The 18,985-nt window shown below is 53.6% G+C and overlaps 1 protein-coding gene across 1 annotated transcript in view; it reads left to right on the top strand.

The window, feature by feature from the left end:
- The first annotated feature begins 3,574 nt into the window (after nt 1–3,574).
- Nucleotides 3,575–18,985, top strand: part of PHRF1 (PHD and ring finger domains 1) — a 27,930-nt gene continuing 12,519 nt past the window's right edge. The window contains exons 1-8 of the mRNA XM_042782102.1: nt 3,575–3,668; nt 4,265–4,384; nt 5,564–5,769; nt 7,291–7,374; nt 7,996–8,114; nt 16,292–16,383; nt 16,676–16,851; nt 17,518–17,647. Coding sequence (XP_042638036.1) covers nt 3,575–3,668; nt 4,265–4,384; nt 5,564–5,769; nt 7,291–7,374; nt 7,996–8,114; nt 16,292–16,383; nt 16,676–16,851; nt 17,518–17,647 — 1,021 coding nt within the window. The remainder of the gene's footprint in view (nt 3,669–4,264; nt 4,385–5,563; nt 5,770–7,290; nt 7,375–7,995; nt 8,115–16,291; nt 16,384–16,675; nt 16,852–17,517; nt 17,648–18,985) is intronic.

The raw sequence follows: 18,985 nt of genomic DNA, 5'->3' as shown, positions 1-18,985 counted from the left end.
GGCCCTCGGCCCGCCTTCTGAGGCCGGCGCCTTCGGGTCCCGGGCTCGCGGGGGACGCGGTGGCGGCGCCTCGCGCGGCTCTGTGGCACCGGTGACTGGGTGACTCTTGGCTCACTGGTTTCCAGCTCCGGTTCGTCTTTGCTTCGGTCGGCTTCGTCAGCGTTGCCGCCGGCCTGCGTGGTGGACGCTCGTCGCGTCCCGTAACTCTCGTCGCCCGCGCACTACCCTCGGGAGCGGGCCCCTGCCTGCTGCTTCCGGATGAAGGCGTTGGCGCCCAGAGAGGTCGAGTAAGTGGCCCGCGCCGCGCAGCCCGCAGTGGCCGAGCCGAGCCGGGCGCGGGGCTCGCCGGCCTCGGCCGCCGCCTTCCTTCTGGTTTTCACTGGCTCCTTCTACAACCATGCTCACTTCGCAGTTTACATTCCCGCTTCTAGCGCTCGGCAAGCTATGTGATGGTCAGAAGCTGGCATCCGGTTCCCAGGACGGGTCTTGAGGCTGCAGTGACGTTTGCGGGGCGCTCAGCACACCTTTCCTCTGCCGCAGGCCAGTCGGGGTTTGTTTTTTAGTGGAAAGCATTTTGAGTTTGCATAAGAGCAGCCTGCGCTTTTCCAGTGGGCGCTGTCACCAGGCTCCCGGTGAGACCCAGCACTTCCGGCCTGGCGCTCATGCCCGCAGACCTGCACCCCAGGGTGCACTGGGGGGGGTCCTCCTCTGAGCCCTTGGAAGGCCTGTGTGGCTTCTCCCATTGGCGGTGTTGTAGTACTCTGTGGGCCAGCGGGTGAGTCAAGTGACAGACGTGGCAGCCAGGCTGCCTGTGGGCTTGCTCCCTGTACCGTGAGGACCCATGGTTCCGGTCCGGCACAGCTGCTGGTTACCCTTTGCTGCAGCCTGCAATTCCACAGTGATAGTTGCAACTGTGCTAGTGCTTCAGGGTCTCTGAACGTGAAAAGAGAAGGAGAGTGTGCTTTCTGGGGGGTTTGTCTCCCCAAAATGGGGAGGCCAGGCAGGACGTTTCCAGCATGTTCAGCAGGGCAGCCGGTGACACCTGGCTTTCCTATAGAAACAGCTTGCTGGCCCTGGGGAGGAGCTGGGGCTGCAGGTGGCACCTGCTGGGTTTCCGATGAAGCTAAGGTGGCCGCTCATCCCAGGTCACGGTCTCTTCCTTGAGGTTTGTGCCGTGGTGTTTGCTCTCCAGGGCCCCTTCAGAGGTGACCGGGGGTCTCCCCGGCCCTGGCGAGGAGGGCCTGTGGCTGCTGCCACGGCTGTGTTCAGATGATCTGGGAGGGTGCCAGTGCAGCTTGCATACCCTGAGCTCTGCTGTGGAGCAGACGGGCCTCCCCTCTCCTGGCAGCCCTGAGACAGGCCCTGCCGCTGCCCCCGCACAGGTGGAGGGCCTGGCCCCCGGTCGAAGTGCAGCAGGGAGAATCCAGGAATCATTTGTCCATGCCATTGAGCTTGTAAATGTGACACGTCCTCAGAGTGAGGTTTGCACTCGTGGTCAGACCCCTCAGTGGCCTTGGGCGACATTTGCTGGTGTCTTAAAGCATTCGTGTAAATGACCATTTCCCACCATGTGTTTCTGCAGGCAGAGAGCACGCACGCCTTTTGCTCTTAGGGCAGGGTAGATGCTATAGTGAGTGGCCCCATGCAGCCTCCTCATGGGAGTGGTTACAGCCATGCCAGAGTTAGATGATGGCAGGCCTCATGTCCACGCACCCCACAGGAGACCTTACCAGAGTGGGCGTCGTGAGAAAGTGCTAGGGTGCCATGCACCTGCTTCTTAGATGGCCTTGTCACCAGCACATCTGGTCACTTCTCCATGGGACCAGCAGGTGGCCAGCGTGCTGCGTGTGTTTCCAGATAAGAGTATGATGGGGCTGGTCGGGGCCCTGTACTGGGAGTGTGTCTTTGCCCTTCAGCGTTTTGGGTGCTCACTTGGGTAAGGGAGTCTGGTGTCGGCAGTGTCAGCAGTGTCAGAGTTCTTAGTGACTTGGGGCCTGTGCCCTCTGCCGAGAGGTGCTGGCACTCCAGGCATCCCAGGCCACCATCCTGGACCCTATGGCCACAGCAGCCCCCTGGACTCAGCTGGCTGCCCTGCAGGGTGACCTGCCAGCTGTGGCGGGAAGACATGTGCTCTGGCTTCCAGGCTCACTTGCGCTCTCACATGCCCCTGAGCTACAGTGGAGGAGATTTGGATTCTTCAAAGTATAGGACAGATGGGAGTAGAATGTGTGTGGTGTGCCTTCTCTGGACCAGTGACTAGTGTCCTGCCGCCGTGCACTTGTGCCCCTACCACGTGTGGATCTGTGTCCTCCTGGAGGCCTGGGTCAGCTGGGCTGGGGAAGGAGAGCAAGGTGGGGGAGAGGAGCCGCAGCACTGAGGCGCACTCCTTCCCAGCAGCCCGTGGCTTGGTGCCTCGGCCTGACCCGCAGTCCTGCCTCTTGCTGGGCCGCTCTCTGCCCTCAGTGGCCTGTGTCCTCCCTGCTGACCACAGCCCTGGTGAGGAGCACGTGGTGCCAGGGACACTGAGTCACTGGCACCCCCAGTGAGTCGTGCTGAGGATGTCTAAGAAACACTGGAGGGCAGTTTGATGAGAGAGGAACCGTGTGTGCTGATTGGGTCTTATTTAGCGACCGAAGTTGAGGATCTTGTGTGGAAGGTGTGAGTCCTGGGAAGAGGACTGTTTTGTGCCAGGTCAGTGAGGCTGTTGGTATCCATATAGCGACTGTGCTGAGTGGGCAGGACAGACCTGCAGGGAGTGTGGCTCTGAGATGGGGACTGGGGTCCTGCTGCCTGACATGCTGCCTGATCTAGGTGTTGTGGGGACTCTGGGCACAATGTGGGCTGGGCCTGGTGTCACTGCTGATGGTGGCCAGGTGAGCAGAGACAGGGCCTGGCCCCTCACTGCCTGGAAGTGGCACATTGCAGTGTTGAGGGAGGGTCCCATTCAGCCACTGGGCCCCTCAGTGCCCTCTTGTTGCAAGAGTCCTGCTGTGATTCCCTGGGATCAACCGGTGTTGTCCGTTTTCTTAACGCCTTCAGTGGGTTTGTGCTGCATCTTGAGGTGCTGCTACAGGTGTCTGCCTGGGCTCAGGAATGTCTCCAGTCACAGACTAAGTCAGGTTCGTTTTAATTAGGGGGCTGGCCGAATGACTCCTTGCTGTGAACAAAAAAAAAAAACCAAAAAACAAAACTCACTGCCATTGAGTTGGGTCCAACTCATAGCAACCCCTCCTTGGGTTTCTGAGGCGGTATCACTATGGAAGTTGATGCCCAACCAGCCTTCCAGGGATTAGCTGGTGGGTTTGAACTGCCAGCCTTCTGGTTAACAGTCAAATAATGCCTTAGGCACTACGCCACCAGAGCTCCCCTGCTGTGAACAGGGCTCTATAACGGAAAGTCGTGGCCTTTTTGCATCTGTGTGCGACTGGTACCTGTGACAGCTCAGCAGCTGTGCCTCCTCAGCCATACAGACGTGGACAGCATGTCACCTGGGACCGGACTAGTGGGAACCTGGGGACACTCTGGAAATTGTTGGGATCTACTTTCTTCCAGAGGTGAACTCCGATGCCCAGTCATGGATGAGGACAGCCTGGACGAGCTTGCAGAGCGGAGCGCAGGGTCGGGTAGACACCTGCAGCCCAGCCTTGCTGCCCTGGCCAGTGACACTGGTGAGCTAGCCTTGGCCCTTCCACCCAGTGTGGGCTGTAGGCCTGGAGGTGGGAAGGGTGCTCCTGTCACTTGAGGCAGCTGAGTTCCCTTGAGGGGCTGTCTGCACGTTCAGACTTCTAAGTTTCTATGTTTTGAAAAGATTCCTCTGCCTTTAACTTGCAGAAGTAAACAAACAAACAAACTCACTGCCATCGAGTTGATTTTGACTCATAGTGATCCCTCCTTGGGTTTCCCAGGCGATATCACTACAGAAGTAGATTGCCCAACCTTCCTTCTGAGGAGTGGCTGGTGGGTTTGAACTGCCAGCCTTCTGGTGAGCAGTCAGATGCCTTAGGCACTATGCCACCAGAGCTCCCTCGCAGCAGCAGCGAGCCCTATTTTATATTCACTGCAAGCAACGCAGTGGCCGTAGTGTAGAACATGTTTGCCAACAGCCTTCCCTGCTCTGTCCAGCCTTACCCAGGCAGCGCGGGGGGCCTCTGGCAGGTGTCCTCCTGAGTGCCTGGCTGTGCGTTGTTCTCACCCATTGGTCGCCCCGGGCATGTGTTCTCACCCGTCAATTGTCCCAGGCCTGTGTTCTCATCTTTCGGTCTAGAACAAAGCTGTGATGGAAGCAGTGAGGACTCTGGGGACGACATGGGCAGTGAGCAGAGGGACAGCACAGAAGAGGACGAGGAGGGGGCGTCTGGGGAGGAGTACCTGGAAGACAGATCTGGTAAGGGATTGAATGCTCGAAGTGTGACGAGTGGGGGTCCTCGGCCCACTTGCCTTGTTCCCTGGCCCCCTGTCGTGTAGGGACACATGGTGAGGATGGCAGCATTGGGGATGGTGGCCCCCTTTTTTGCAGTCCCTATTGCAGAGTTCGTTTGGATGACACAAAGCAGCAGGTATCCTCCCAGTGAGAGCCAGGTGCCACAGCATCTAGGACGTGGGGAGCAACTCCTTGTAGGGTCAGCTGTTGGAGTGCTGACTCCCTGGCCTGTTGGGGTGACTCCAAGGCGACACGTTGCCTCATGCCTTTGCTTTTAGTTTCCTGTCCTTTATCGTGCCTTGGGACTGCAGTTGGTCCTGGGGACCCAGCTCTCTGATGACCTGTGTCTCTTTGAACTTTTGTCCCTCAGCCACTGTTCTGGGATGGCCCAGGGAGGACGTGGTCTTGTTCAGAGTCACAGCATCCCTAATCTGTCTGCAGTCTGTATGTTCCTCTCTCCCTTTCTGTAGAGTGACCCTTTGGTCACGGCATGGGGTGGGGGCAGGTGTCTGGCCTGGGACTCTGAGGGCATCCCTGCTCTCTCACCCATTACCCGCTTCAGTCCTGGGCCACAGCCCTGAGCCTTCCAGAAACACACAGGAAGTGTTAGGCCATCTGGCTTCCACCTGGCTCTGGCACGTGGCTGAGCAGACCCCCTGCCCTCCTGAGTCTTGTGCCTCTCTGTTCGCTGTCGTGCTGTGAAGCAATCACTGCAAGTTAGTGGCTGGAAACAGCACACTGCGTATCTCATGTTGTCCGGGGCCAAGAGTCCATTGTTGGCCAGCCAGGTCCTCTGCTTAGTCTCACCGGGCCATGGCCCCATCTGGGATCAGGGGCGTTGACGCCACTCTGGGGTGTGGGGTAAAGGAGCTGGGGCCAGGCAGGTGCCAGCATTAAGGCTGCACAGAGGGCTTTGCTGGGTGCTGCTCTGGTTGGTGAGTGGGGCTACTGCTGTGGCTCTGGCCCTTGAGGGTGGATGTGCATGCTGGCCAACGCCATGTGCTCATACACTTGCCTGGGCAGGGCCTTGGCATTGGAAGTCGGCCATCCTGAGAGCACAGTGGCAGCCGGGCCACCTGGTCCTTCCTCACTGAGCAGTGCTCCTTTGGTTTGTCCACTAAGGTGGCAGTGTTCTGTCCTCAGAATCTGAAGACTCGGAGGAAGAAGACGTGGAGGCCTCGGTGGCTGACACTCAAAAGAGGAAAGTAGGAGCAGACAGAGGGCTCAGCTCGGATGAGGAAGCTGAAAGCTGCCCGATTTGTCTCAATGTGTTTCGAGACCAGGCCGTGGGGACCCCGGAGACTTGTACCCACTACTTCTGCCTGGACTGCATAGTGGAGTGGTCCAAGGTGAGTGCCCTACTACCTTCCTTGCTGCAGGTGACCTGGCTGTGCCAGCCTCTTGTTGGCTCTGCTACTGTTTTGGGAGGCTGATGTTGGAGCCCTGGGGGAGCCTCAGTGGGGTGCTGCCTATCTGTCTGCTCTCTGGGCCGTGGGCAAGGCTTACACAGGGACTTGGCCACAGAGATCCTAAAGGAGCCACGAGTGACCTGAGCCAGCTGCTGCCGCCTCAGACAGTCACACCATCCAGGCAGGCCCCTGGGCGCAGGGTGTGCTGGTATCAGGGCTACTTTCTGCCTCAGAGTGTGACTGTCTGAGGAGGTACGGGGTATGTCAGCTGTCGTCACATGTGACTGTGGTGACCAGCAGTGAGGGCCTGTCTTTGAACTGACACGGGACTGACCAGAAACACGCATCTGTTTCCCATCCATGATGCACTCCTGGCAGCAGGCTCTGGCCCCTGCTTTGTAAAACATTTACTGCAAGCAATCTCAGAGAACTGGCGTTGCACCAGCATGCGTGGGGAGTGCCCTGCGGACTGGCCGCCCAGCTTCACACAACATTGGCCCTACCTCCTCAATTTATCCCCACTCCGCTCCTTCCCAGCCTAGAGGTAGATCGCTTACAGATTGGAGCCCTCTCCATCATGCTCCCGATGTCATAGCCCACATCACTGACAACAGGGCTATACCCTTAAGTACCCAGGCTTGGATCTGGCTCCCCCAGAGCTCAGAAATGTGGGTGCATGTGGCTCCGTCTGTCAGCTGACAGCCCAGAGGCTGGCTGAAGCTCTTCTCCCCCATGGTTCCTGCTTGGTGAGGAGAGATTTAGACCTCAGGTTATCAGGCTCAAACTTTTTCTATGGCGAGTGAAGAATTTTCTTTAAGGAGAGAAAGGCATCGCCATGTGTTTCCCAGGATACATCATGTTGGGTTAACATAGGACAAACATAAGCATAGGTGTTAGGTAGGAAAAGATGATGTTTGCAGATGAGTTCACGCAGGTGAACTATTGGAATGCTGAGCCCAACAGGATGGCTGGACATGAGTTAGAGAGGTGAGACAGCCAAAGGGCTCTTCTCAACCCCTGTGGCCGAGTGGGAGGGAAGTCACACAGGCAGCAGTTTGAGAGCAGGTCCATCAGTGTTACACAGCACCTTCAGAGCACCTGACAGCCCACGAAATCCACCTGGGAGGGTGACAGCATCAGGAACCGCCAAGATGATTGGAAAAAGGAAGAAGTCAGCAAACTGGACTTTACATTTATAAAGTGGGAGTGGTGTAAGTGCCGTTGGTACAGGAAGGAGGCCCATGGGACAGGTCTGAGGCCTGATGTCTGCTGGACACACAGAACTGGGTGGCTGGCACCCACACTGGGTGCAGGGGCTCAGGCCCAGGGTCATGCAGAGATGACACTCAGGGGTGAGTGGTTTTCTGTGTAGAGGGGTTTGGGGCCTTGAGGTGGGTTCTTTAGTTGAACATAATATTGATGAGGCACCCTGTGGTACTAGGCTGTGATCTTGCTTTGCAGAACGCCAACTCCTGCCCAGTGGACCGGACAGTATTCAGGTGCATTTGTGTCCGCGCCCAGTTTGGTGGGAAAGTCTTGAGAAAGGTGAGTGCACACGCTGCATAGGAGGCCCCGGTCTGGAGTTTGTCACATCGCTGCCTGTCTTATGGGAAATCGCATGCGTTAAAATGTTGATTTGATTTCAGGAACCGTTTGATTAAAACGGTTTAGTCATTTCAAACTCTCCAACCATGAACTTGAAGCCTGAATCATGATGTTGGCACTTGAGCTGCCATGCTCTCTGCTGGTCCTGTGGGCCCCAAATGGGAGGCCCCAGGTGGGAGGCAGCAGGGTCTGGCTGGTGGGTGTAGATGCGGCAGCTTCTCAGGCTTCCTTGATTGCACTCCCATCTCCTCTTCCCCCTGGCCCGCCCTCTTGAGCTGTGGCGGCATTGGGTGGGGCAGCTCTCTTTGGACCCCATCCTTTGCACGTGGGCCTGGAATAAGGCGGTGGCACGTCTCCCTTTGCGTTGTGGAGATCCTTGGTGTGTGCTGGCCACTGGAGACTGAGATGGCTGTGGGCTTTCTGGAGCCAAACACTTCGCTTGTATCTAGGTGCCTTCTTAACCACAGATACTGGGGCTCCTGGCCCGCATAGTGTTTCCAGAGCTGCTTTTGTGGCCGGCCCCAGGCTCCATATACGGGTTCAGTGCCCTTCTCCCTGCAGGTCCCAGTGGAGAACACCAGAGCCCCTGAGGCTGAGGAGGAGGATCCCACGTTCTGTGAAGTGTGTGGCCGCAGTGACCGGGAGGACCGCCTCCTCCTCTGTGATGGCTGCGATGCCGGGTAAGCGGGCCGCCCTTGGGGCCACATTGACTAGGCAGCGAGCGCGTACCAGGTGGGGTGCGCTGTCTTGCTCTGTGGGGGGATAAGGTGTTGTCTGTGACAGCTCTGGGGAGGACTTTAAGTGCACCTCCTCCACGTGACGTCTGTTATTTTGTGCTTATAAATGTACGCCGCTCCCTGTAGGGTGCACGGCCTCTCCTCGCTGAGTGGTGCTAGGTGGGTGTCAGCCGTAGGTTCTGTTATTACAAGGGTGATACTGCCTCACTTTTCTCCAAGAAGGAGTTTGAGTTTTGCAGAGGGGGCTGGAGCTATGGCTGTGGTCATGCTCCCCAGTGGCACTGGCCTCCCAGGTCTCAGTCCTTGCTGGGCTTCTCGGTTTCTGTCGACCCTTCCCTGTTGTCTGGTCCTCTCCCCATAATCTTGTTCTCACTGTACGTTTGGAGTCTTCCTGTTGTAAAATTCTGGCACGAGGATCATGAGAACCCTTTGCCTAGGGGTCTGGGTCCTGCAAAGCTGTTGAGAGAAAGCAGTGAGGCTGGTAGATCTAGAACTTGCTTTTGGGCAGAAAATGATCATTTGAAGGGATCAGGCTGCACAATAGCCAAGAGCAGGAGGCCAAGGGCATTGTGGGAAAGCACACCTGGGAGGGCTGGAGCCCGGCAGCCGTGCTGCCCTCTTCCCCTGTGGCCACCTCAGTTGGTGGATTCCTCTGCCACTGTCCCCCTGCCGAGTTCCATTACTGCCTGCTGTCTCCTCAGGCCTTGCTGCTTAGTCTGCAGCGCCATGTATGCCAGCTCTCCTCAGCTCCTTCCAGCTCGTCTGCACGTTGTAGCATGGCTTCTTAACACACTGTTCTCTCCGGTTACCCTCCCATAGGCCAACGCAAATGTACCCAGCTGCCTGTCCTATAGTGAGCTGCCCTGCTTGCTCCCCTGTGACTCCATGAATGGGTGGTCGATACCTTGGTGCTTCTGTCCCAGGGTCAGGTGTAGGTACTACTCAGCGTGGATGCCTGTGTGGAGTCCAGTGGTCAACCGGGCCCACGTACTCTATGTGGTCTGCCGTTTCTCCTCTGAAGTAAGCAGGGTGGTGGCCATGGACGGGTCTTGCAGGGAGACCTTGTCAGGACCCTGGCAGCAGCCGGGATGCTCTGGAAGTTCTGGGCCAGGAGCCTTGGGGGCACACTGGATTCTTGAGATCTTTACAGAGAACCACTGCTTTCTCCTTGACTTTTTGTTGGGGGGGAGAGTTGGGGGGAAAGAGAAGAGGAAAGGAGAGAGAGTGAGGAAAGATTTCTTAGAGCAGGTGTACCTGGTTCCTTCAGGACTCCGTCCGTGTCCAGTGCCGCCATGAGCGTGAAGCATTTGTATGCTGGGAGGGCCCTCATCCCTCTACACAGGCCCATCTTCTGCCTTTCGCAGGGTACTGGCAGGGGCTGGACTTCATACAGTGGCTTACAGATGGGGATCTGCAGGCATGGGTTTTACCCTTGTCAGGCCCTGTGTCCCTAGGTCTTGGAGCAACTCCAGATCTGTGATCTGCGTTTGTTCAGTTGGGTCCAATTGTTGTTGTTGTTAGGTGCTGTCGAGCCAGCTGCAGCTCATGTACCCTGGGTACAGCAGAACGAAACACTGCCTGCTCCTGCGCCAGCCTCACAGTCGTTGCTCTGGGCCCGTCGTTGTAGGTGCTGTTACCCCATTTCATGGAGGCCTCCGGCCTCACAGTCGTTGCTCTGAGCCCATCGTTGTAGGCGCTGTTACCCCATTTCATCGAGGCCCCCAGCCTCACAGTCGTTGCTCTGGGCCCGTCGTTGTAGGAGCTGTTACCCCATTTCATGGAGGCCTCCGGCCTCACAGTCGCTGCTGTGGGCCCGTCATTGTAGGCGCTGTTACCCCATTTCATGGAGGCTTCTGGTCTCAGTCGTTGCTGTGGGCCTGTCGTTGTAGGCGCTGTTACCCCGTTTCATGGAGGCCTCTGGCCTCACAGTCGTTGCTGTGGGCCCGTCGTCGTAGGCGCCGTTACCCCGTTTCATGAAGGCCTTCGGCCTCACAGTGGTTGCTTGTGGGCCTGTCGTTGTAGGTGCTGTTACCCCATTTCATCGAGGCCTCTGGCCTCACAGTCATTGCTGTGGGCCCGTCGTCGTAGGAGCTGTTATCCCATTTCATCGAGGCCTCCGGCCTAACAGTCGTTGTGGGCTCGTCGTTGTAGGCGCTGTTTCCCCATTTCATGGAGATCTTCCTTTTTTCTGCTGCCCCTCTGCTTTACCAGGTTCTCCAGGGACTAGTCCCTCCTGATAACATGTCCAATGTACGTGAGACCTCTCCCCATCTTTGCTTCTAAGGAGCATTCTAGCTGGACTTTTTTGTTTGTTTTGTTTTGCTTTATTTTAAGAGCTTGTTTTATATTCAACGTTACGTGTACGTTTAGTTTCACTCCCCATTCACCATGTCCAACCTCAACCCAGTCTCCTCCCCTCCCTACCCAGTAACTCTTCCCCCCACGCCCCTCCTATTCATGCAATCCTGTTTGTCCTGCATTTCCTCAGTTTGAATGTTGGTCCTCTGGTACCCCGTGGTCTATTACTCTAAGGGTTGTCTTACCATACAGTATCTGGGTGCATCATCCTTGGTTGAGTGGTTTGCGTGCACATCTTGTTAACTGTGGGGCTGAGAGGCAGCCCCTGGCTTGAGTTCTACTCCAGGCACAGAATGTATTCCAGGGCCATAGTATTGGGGGATCTCACCAGACTTTATCAGACCAGTAATTCTGGTCATTATTGAGTTTTTGGATTTTGTTCCACGTTTTTCCTCCCACTCTATCCAGGATGTCCTGGCTGGACATTTGTTTGTTCTTATTATTACAGAATGTGGTCTATTGGAAATTCTTCACCAACCTCATAATTCAAATGGGTCCATTCTTTTTCGGTCTTCCTTATTCATTGTCCAATATTGTTCATATGTCACAGGCATATGAGGTGCTTGAAAATACCATGGCTTGGGTCAGGTGCATCTTAGTCTTAAAGATGACATCTTTGTTTTTTGACATTTCGAAGAAATCTCTTGCAGATTTGCCCAGTGGAATACATCGTTTGATTCCTTGACTGTTGCTTCCACGGGCTGACGTCAATTGTCGGTCTGAATCAAATGAAATCCTTAACCACTTCAGTCTCTTTCTGTTTATCTTTAACATTTTTCTTCATGTAGAGATGTGAGCCACATTGAAAACTGTAGTGTTTAATCTATCAGTAAGTGCTTCAAGCCCTCTTCATTTTCAGCAAGTAAGGTTATATCATCTGCATATCGCAGGTGGTTAATGAGTCTTCCTCTAAGCCTGATGCCACGTTCTTCATATAGTCTAGCTTCTGAGATTATTTGCTCAGCATGCAGATTGAATGAGTATGGTAAAAGGATACAACCCTGACTCACTCCCTTCCTGATTTTAAACCATGTAGTGTGCCCTTGTTCTATTTGAGTGACAGCCTCTTGTTCTATGTACAGGTTCCACATGAGCCCATTTAAGTGTTTTGAAACTCCCATTTTTTACAATGCTATCCATAATTTGTTATGATTCACGCAGTCAAATGCCTTTGTGTAGTCGATAAAACACAGGTAAATGGTTTTTTTCTGGTATTCTTTGCTTTAAGCTAAGATCTGTCTGACATCAGCAGTGATAATCCTCATTCCATGTCCTCTTCTGAATCCATCTTGGATTTCTTCCAGTTCCCAGTTGATGTATTGCTATAACCATTTTTGAATTGTCTTCAGCCACATTTTGGGAGCTCTGGTAGCGTAGTGGCTAAGGCACTTGACTGCTAACCAGAAGGCCGGCGGTTCAAACCCACCAGCCACTCCCCGGAAGGAAGATGGGGCAATCTACTTCCGTAGTGATACTGCCCTGGAAACCCAAGGAGGGGTCGCTATGGGTCAGGTCTGACTCAACGGCACATAACAACAACAACAACAACAGCCACATTTTATTTGCATGTGATCTTAGTTACATTGTTCCGTGTTTTCTGCATTTTTTTTAATCACTTTTCTTTGGAGTGGGCAGTATGGATCTCTTCATTTGTTTGGCTGGGTAGTTGTCTTCCAACTTTTTTCACACAGACAAGCGAGCACCTCCAGCACTGCATCTGTTGAAACATCGAGGGGGTGTCCCGCCAGTTCCTGGAGCCTAGTGTTTCACCAGGGCGTGCAGTGCGGTGGAACGTCTCTCTTCAGTGCTATTGGTTCTTTTTTTTCCCTCATTTTCGCAGTTTTTAATGAAACTTGTCTTTAAAATTATTGTACTCCTGCATTTTGTCAACTGTTTCTTCTTCTATTTGGCTTTTTCCTTCCCTACATGGCAAGATTTGGCTTTCTCAAGGATCTTTTTGTAGTCTTTGTCCAGTTTTAGCTGGGTGATAACCACCATACTGGGCTGGTGATACTGGTTCTTGATCATGTGCCACCTCCTGAAATAGTTGAATGTCAACCAGGTCTTTTTGGTACAGTGACTATGTATTCCTTCCATCTGCCCTTGATGCTTCCTGCATCCTTCAGTATTTTGCCGATAGAATCTTTCAGTATTGCAACTCAAGGCTAGACTGTTTTTCTTCAGTTCTTTTAGCTTGAGAAATGCTGAGCGTGTTCTTCCCTGATGATTTCCTACTCCCAGGTCTTTGCACATTTCACTGTAATACTTCACTTTGTTTTCTTGAGCCACCCTCTGAAGTCTTCTGTTCAGCCCTCTGCTTTGGCATCTGTTCCGTTTGTTTTAGCCACTCTCTGTTCAAGGGCAAGTTGCAGAGTCTCTTCTGTCATCCATTTGCTCTTTCTCTTTTTTTTTGTCTTTTCAATGACCTTTTCCTATTTTAATATATGATGTCTGCTCACAACTTGTCTGGTCTTTGGTCATTAGTGTTCAGTGTGTCAAATCTGTTCTTGAGCTGGTTTCTGAATTCAGGAGGGATATACTCCAGGTCATACTTTGGCTCTTGTGGACTTGTTTTAATTTTTTCCAGCTTGAACTTGTGTATGAGCAGTTGATCTACAGTTGGCCCCTGTCCTCATCCTGACTGATGATATTGAGCTTCTCCATCATCTCTTTCCACACATTTGATTGATTTGGTTCCTGTATATTCCATCCGGTGAAGTCCAAGTATATAGTCACTGTGCACGTTGTTGAAAAAAACGTATTTCCAGTAATTAGATTCTTGGTCTTGCAAAAATCTGTCATGCAATCTCTAGTATCGTTTCTATCACCAGGTCATATTTCCAAACTATCAATCTTTATAGTTTCCAACTTTCACGTTTCAATCACTGTTGTTGTTGTTGTTAGGTGCCATCAAGTCTGCTACGGCTCATAGCGACCCCGTGTACACCAGAATGAAACACGGCCCGGTCATGTGCCATCCTCACATCTGTGCCCATTAATGCAGCCACTCTGTTGGTCCATCTTGTTGATAGTCTTCCCTTTTTTGCTGATCCTCCACTTTACCAAGCATGATATCCTTCTCCAGGGAATGGTCCTACTGACAACATGACCAAAGTGTGTGAAGCGAAGTGTGGCCATTCTTGCTTCCAGGGAGCATTCTGGCTGCAATTCTTCCAGGACAGATTTGTTCGTTCTTCTGGTAGTCCATGGTACTTTCAGTATTCTTCGCCAACACCACGATTCAAAAGCACTAACTCTTCAGTCTTCCTTATTCATTGTTTCGCTTTCATATACATATGAGGTGATTAAAAATACCATGGCTTGGGTTATGTGCACCTCAGTCTTCAAAGTGACATCTTTGCTCACCAGCACTGTAATGAGGTCTTTTCCAGCAGATCTACCCAATGCAGTACATGGTCTGATTTCTTGTCTGCTGCTGCCATGGGTGTTGATTGTGAGCCTGACTAAATGGAAATCTTTGACCCTTCAGTCCTTTCTCCATTTATTGTGATGCTGCTTATTGGTCCAGTTGTGAGGATTTTCATTTTCTTTATGTTGTGTGGAATTTTGGTTATCTAGTGCTGCTCTAACAGATTATTCCACAGATGGGTGACTGTAACCAACAGGAGTATTCTCTCTCAGTTTTGGAGGCCGGAAGTCCGAGTTCAGAGCACCAGCTATAGGGGCTGGATGAAAGCCCCTTGACTTCGGTCTTTAGCTCTCCCTTTTGCTCCCGGCCCACTGGAGCTGGAGGCTTTCTTCGCTCAGGCAGCTGCTGGCTGCTGAGGCCAACAAACATGAGGTTGACAAGTAAAAAGGCACAGTCCCAATGTTACCAAACCACACAGAAGGCCATCGATTCAAGTCCATTAAGAGTCCCAAGATGAGTAGACAGCGTGGCAGGCTGCCAGACAATGACTTAGCTAAATGCAGGAGTTCAAGGGGGCCAAAAGCTACAGATCATTCCTAAAGCTTCTCCTTAAACACTGGGAGCAGACACATCCCTAAGGCAGCTACTCAGCTGCTCACAGTAGATTCCACCATGGAGTTGATGACTGCTCTCATCCTGGGGAACGACTACAGCCAACTGCCCAGCCACTCAGCCAGGCCCAGCCAAGTTGTCACAGAACCTTAACTGCCACAAGTGATGGTTACTATACTAGACGGTAGTCATTATCAATGCATCTTTATTGCATGTTTAGTAATTTCAGACTAACCGCATTTAATAAAAACCCTCTAATTTCATCACTCCTCGGAAGGAAGGTTGGGCAATCCTACTTCCATAGTGATACTGCCTCGGAAACCCAAAGAGGGGTCGCTATGAGTCGGGGCCGACTCGACGGCACATAACAACAACAACGACAACAATTTCATCATCTTTGGTTTTAATGGTTGGTGTATAAATTGGAATAGTAATAACATAATTAGTTTTCCTTGTAGGTGTATGGATATTGTCCTATCACTGACAACACTATACTACAAGATAGATTTGTTTTTGCCCGTGAATGGGATGCCATTCCTTTTTAATTCCTTTTCCATGCCAGTCCGTTTCAGCTCACTCATGCCTAGGATCTTCATGTGTTCCATTTCATTTTCAGCAACTTACAGTTTTCTTAGATTCATATTTTCTGCTTTCCATGTTTCTATTATTAATAAATTTTGCAGCTGTGTCTTGCCATTTTGAGTCGTTCCCCATCGGCAAACGTGGAGGTCCCGAAAGCTTTACTCCACCTGCATCATTAAGGTCGACTTTACTTTGGGGAGGCAGCTCTTTGCAGTTGTAAGTTGCGTGCCTTCCACCCTGAGGGGCTCTTCTTCCAGCACTACGTCAGATAATGTTCAGCTGTGATTCATCAGGTTTTCACTGGCCGGTTCTTTTTATAAGTAGAGCACCACCTTTTCCTTCCTAGTCTTTCTTAGTCCAGAAGCTCCGCTGAAGCTTGTTCCCCATGGATAATCATGCTGGTATTTGAACTACCAGTGGCATAGCTGCCAGCCTCCCAGCCACACATGAGCCAGCACAATGTGACACAGTGACAGACCAGGCTGGTGGATTGAGACAGGGCTCTGGTTTTCATGGACACTCTGGCTTGGCTTTCTTTCCTGGTTGGTTTCTGCCTAACTTCAGCAGGGGCTTGTCAGACATCTTCTAGTTCACAGCATTCTCTCGGGCGAGTTTGGGCACAGCTGGTCTGCAGCTTGACTTGGGCTGCATGGAAAGACAGCTAAAGGCCTGGCACTGGCCTCTGTTCCCTCAAGTGACTTCTAGAAACACTTGGAAAGATGCCATGGTTTGGTGATGCTGCAGGTTCTTTTTGGCAGACAATGAGTTTTTCTTCGTTAGCTACTCAGATATGAGCTAGGAGGTGTGAGGTGCCATGGTTGGAAAGTCACGATGTGGATGGCGGGGGCAGGATGTGAACGCCGCCGGAGACGAGGGCTTCGGGCAGGAGCTGAGACAAGGTGGTCCCCATCGTGGTCTCGGCCCCGTGTCCCATAGCAAGTCTGCTCACACGCCTGGCTGTGTTTGGGAAGTCAGGGCTCCAGGTCAGAGGGCTTTGCTCACGTCCACCTGTACCTGTTACGCAGACAGGAGGGGAGGAGGGAGGGCGGTACTCCACCCCCTGAGAGGGGCTTTGGGGCAGACTGGCTTCCGTTACTGTCTTCTGGGCAGGAGGCATCTGGCTGCTTGTTGGCGGCTATGGGGGGGCATGTTGTTGGGTCTGCATGGTGCCTGATGCTGTGTGTTCTCTGCCCTGCAGGTACCACATGGAGTGTCTGGATCCCCCGCTCCAGGAGGTGCCAGTGAACGAGTGGTTCTGTCCGGAGTGTGCCGGGCTGGATGACAGCTCTGGTGAGGCGAGCGGCAGTCCCCAAGGGGTTGCCAGTACCGGGCTGTGGGCCTCCTGTCGTCCTCCCGGTGGAGCTGGAGGAGCGCACCTATGTCCCACTGGCTCTCAGTTGTTTCTCCTCAGACTCCTGTCCTGGTCCTCCCTGTGCCTGCCAGCCAGCATTCAGGGATTCCCGGGGGCAGAGCAGGGTGGGGGCTCCTGGCTGGCCTGCCTGTGGTAGCAGAGCCCTGTGGCTGTGCAGGAGGGTTGCCGTGCATCTGCTGTGAATGTGAGCCCGTGTCCCTCCTCCCCTAGATCTGGGCCATGTGAGTGAGGAGGAGGTCTCTCTGCTCTTGGCTGATGTGGTGCCCACCACCAGCAGGCTCCGGCCTAGCACAGGCCGGACCCGGGCCATTGCCAGGACACGGCAGAGTGAGCGGGTGAGGGCCACTGTGAACCGGAACCGAATCACCACGGCCAGGAGGATCCAGGTGGGTGCTTCAGTCCCGATCTCCTCAGCACCGTGCCTTGCCTGGGCCCCATCGTGGGGTCAGCCTGACTAGCGCACACAGGTATGTCCCCTGTGGCCCCCCCATCTGGGGCGGGGCAGGGGGCGTGTTGGGCTGTCCCGTCCTGCCTGCCTGCAGGGAAAGCAACAAGCTGGGGCAGGGCCACCTCTGAGATGGCATAGGGCTGTGGGCTAGACGGCACTGCAGGTGGGAATGTGGGACAGTGAGGCCTGCGGCCCCATCCAGGATCCTGGCACAGGTGCCCTGACAGCTGGGGCCGTGCTCTGCTGCGGGAGCCGAGGCCTGGCTGCCACGTCTGGACTGGAAGCGACACGAGGGGTGTATTCCAGGCCTGTTGCTCTGCAGCCTGTGAGATGAACTTAGGGTAGAATGTGTTTGGAGTCCAGCTGGGGCTTTTAAGTGGTGTCCTGCCCTGGTCCCCAGCTGGGGAGGGGTGGGTGGTATTATAGCCATCGCTGTGTCCGGCATGTCCCTGCCTCTCCGTGGCCCTTGCTGTTGGAGAGCTCTGCTGAGGTCTCGTCTGTGCCTAGCTGTGGGCTCTCAGGTGGCTCTGCCCGGGAGGGTGCTGGGAGGGGCACAAAGGACATGGGCCACCCTGGCGATGGCACCGTCCCCTTTGGTGTGTAGCATGTCCCAAGATACCTAATGTCATCTCTGCTTGATGAGACAATTGAAGCTGTCGCCTCTGGCCTGAGCACTGCTGTGTACCAGCGGCCCGTGACTCCAAGAGCCCCTGTGAGACGGAAGAGGAGAATGAGTAAGTCTGCTGGCATCCCCTGTGCCCTGCAAGTGTCTCAGGCTCAGTGGCAGCAGTGCCGCCACCCGTCCACAGACAGAGCTGTGTGTTCATGTTCTGTGTTCCACCTCTCTGTAAGTCAGTGTTCTTGTATTGTTCACCCAGAAGTGGCACACTGCAGCCCCCAGGCCCATTGGGCTGGTCTGGTCTAGTGTTGTAAACACCCCTCCCAGGGAATGCTTGGGGGCCACAGCCTCCATCAGGAAATGTCTTTGCCTTTGTGTTTTCAGCCGGGGAGGACAGGCGGTGCGTAGGTGCTCTGTGTGTGTGTGTGTGTGTGTGTGTGTGTGTGTGTTTTAATTTAACAGCTACTGCTCGGTTACTTTTCAACAAGGTTGTGACCATTCATGGTCCCACCAGTACTTTGTGTCCATAAGTGCCTCCCATGGCACTCCCATGGACAGGGTCCCTGTGCTGGCTGGCGTGTATTCTGCAGTTGTTGGTACTGTGCTCTCGAGGCCACGGTTTGGCTCTTCACATTCCATGTCCTCATGGGGTCTCTGCTGCCTCAGTTCCTCTGAGCTCTGGAAGCACCCCCTGCACCGGGAGGTCGGTCCTTCCTGGCTGTACGTGCCCTGGTGGCCCACTGCTCTGCGTGCAGGCAGTGTTCTGAGAAGTTTCTGTGCTTCACACCCCTTTATGTCACATACCTCATAACCCCTTTTGTAGATGAGGAGTGAGAGAGAAAGGTACAGACATGGCCTCGATGCCCAGGGCCATGGCTGTCTAGAGGCCTCTTGCCCTTAGGGCAGCCCCTGGCTCTCATGACAGTCGCTGTACTGCAGACAGGACCCCCAGTCCTCTCTTGGTCACTGAGCCAATTCACTCTGGATGACTTGAGCTCAGGTTGAGCCTGAAATCTTCCTGGGTGAGAACTGCTCAGCCATCATTGCCAATACTGAGTAGCCCTGGGAATTAGCTTCTTTGCAGACTTGATGAGACTACTTTTCTTTTTATTTTTTTAAATTTTATTGTAATTTGGGTGAAAGTTTCCAGAGCAAATTTCATCTTCCACACAACAGCTCACATACACTTTGTCTCAAGATATTGACTGTGATCCCCCACAATGCAACAGCTCCCCTCCCACTTCCTCTCCATAATTACCTCTTCCCTGTGTCCTTCCCTCCGTGTACTCCTGCCCCCTGAGCTGTCTCCCTGTGCATACACAGCCCTTCTTTCTCCCATGATTGCTCTCTCCAAGGAGGGTATCTGCCTAGTGTAAATGTTTAGCTCATATGCCTGTCTTTTGTTTGGCTGGAAGCCACAGGTGTGGGTTCAATTCTGGACCTGAAAGGCAGC

Source organism: Orycteropus afer, unplaced genomic scaffold (assembly GCF_000298275.1).
Source record: "Orycteropus afer afer isolate SDZICR_OR568_19922 unplaced genomic scaffold, OryAfe1.0 scaffold00244, whole genome shotgun sequence".
In the NCBI taxonomy this organism is placed as follows: Eukaryota; Metazoa; Chordata; class Mammalia; order Tubulidentata; family Orycteropodidae; genus Orycteropus; species Orycteropus afer.
This window is presented reverse-complemented; position numbering and strand designations above follow the sequence as displayed.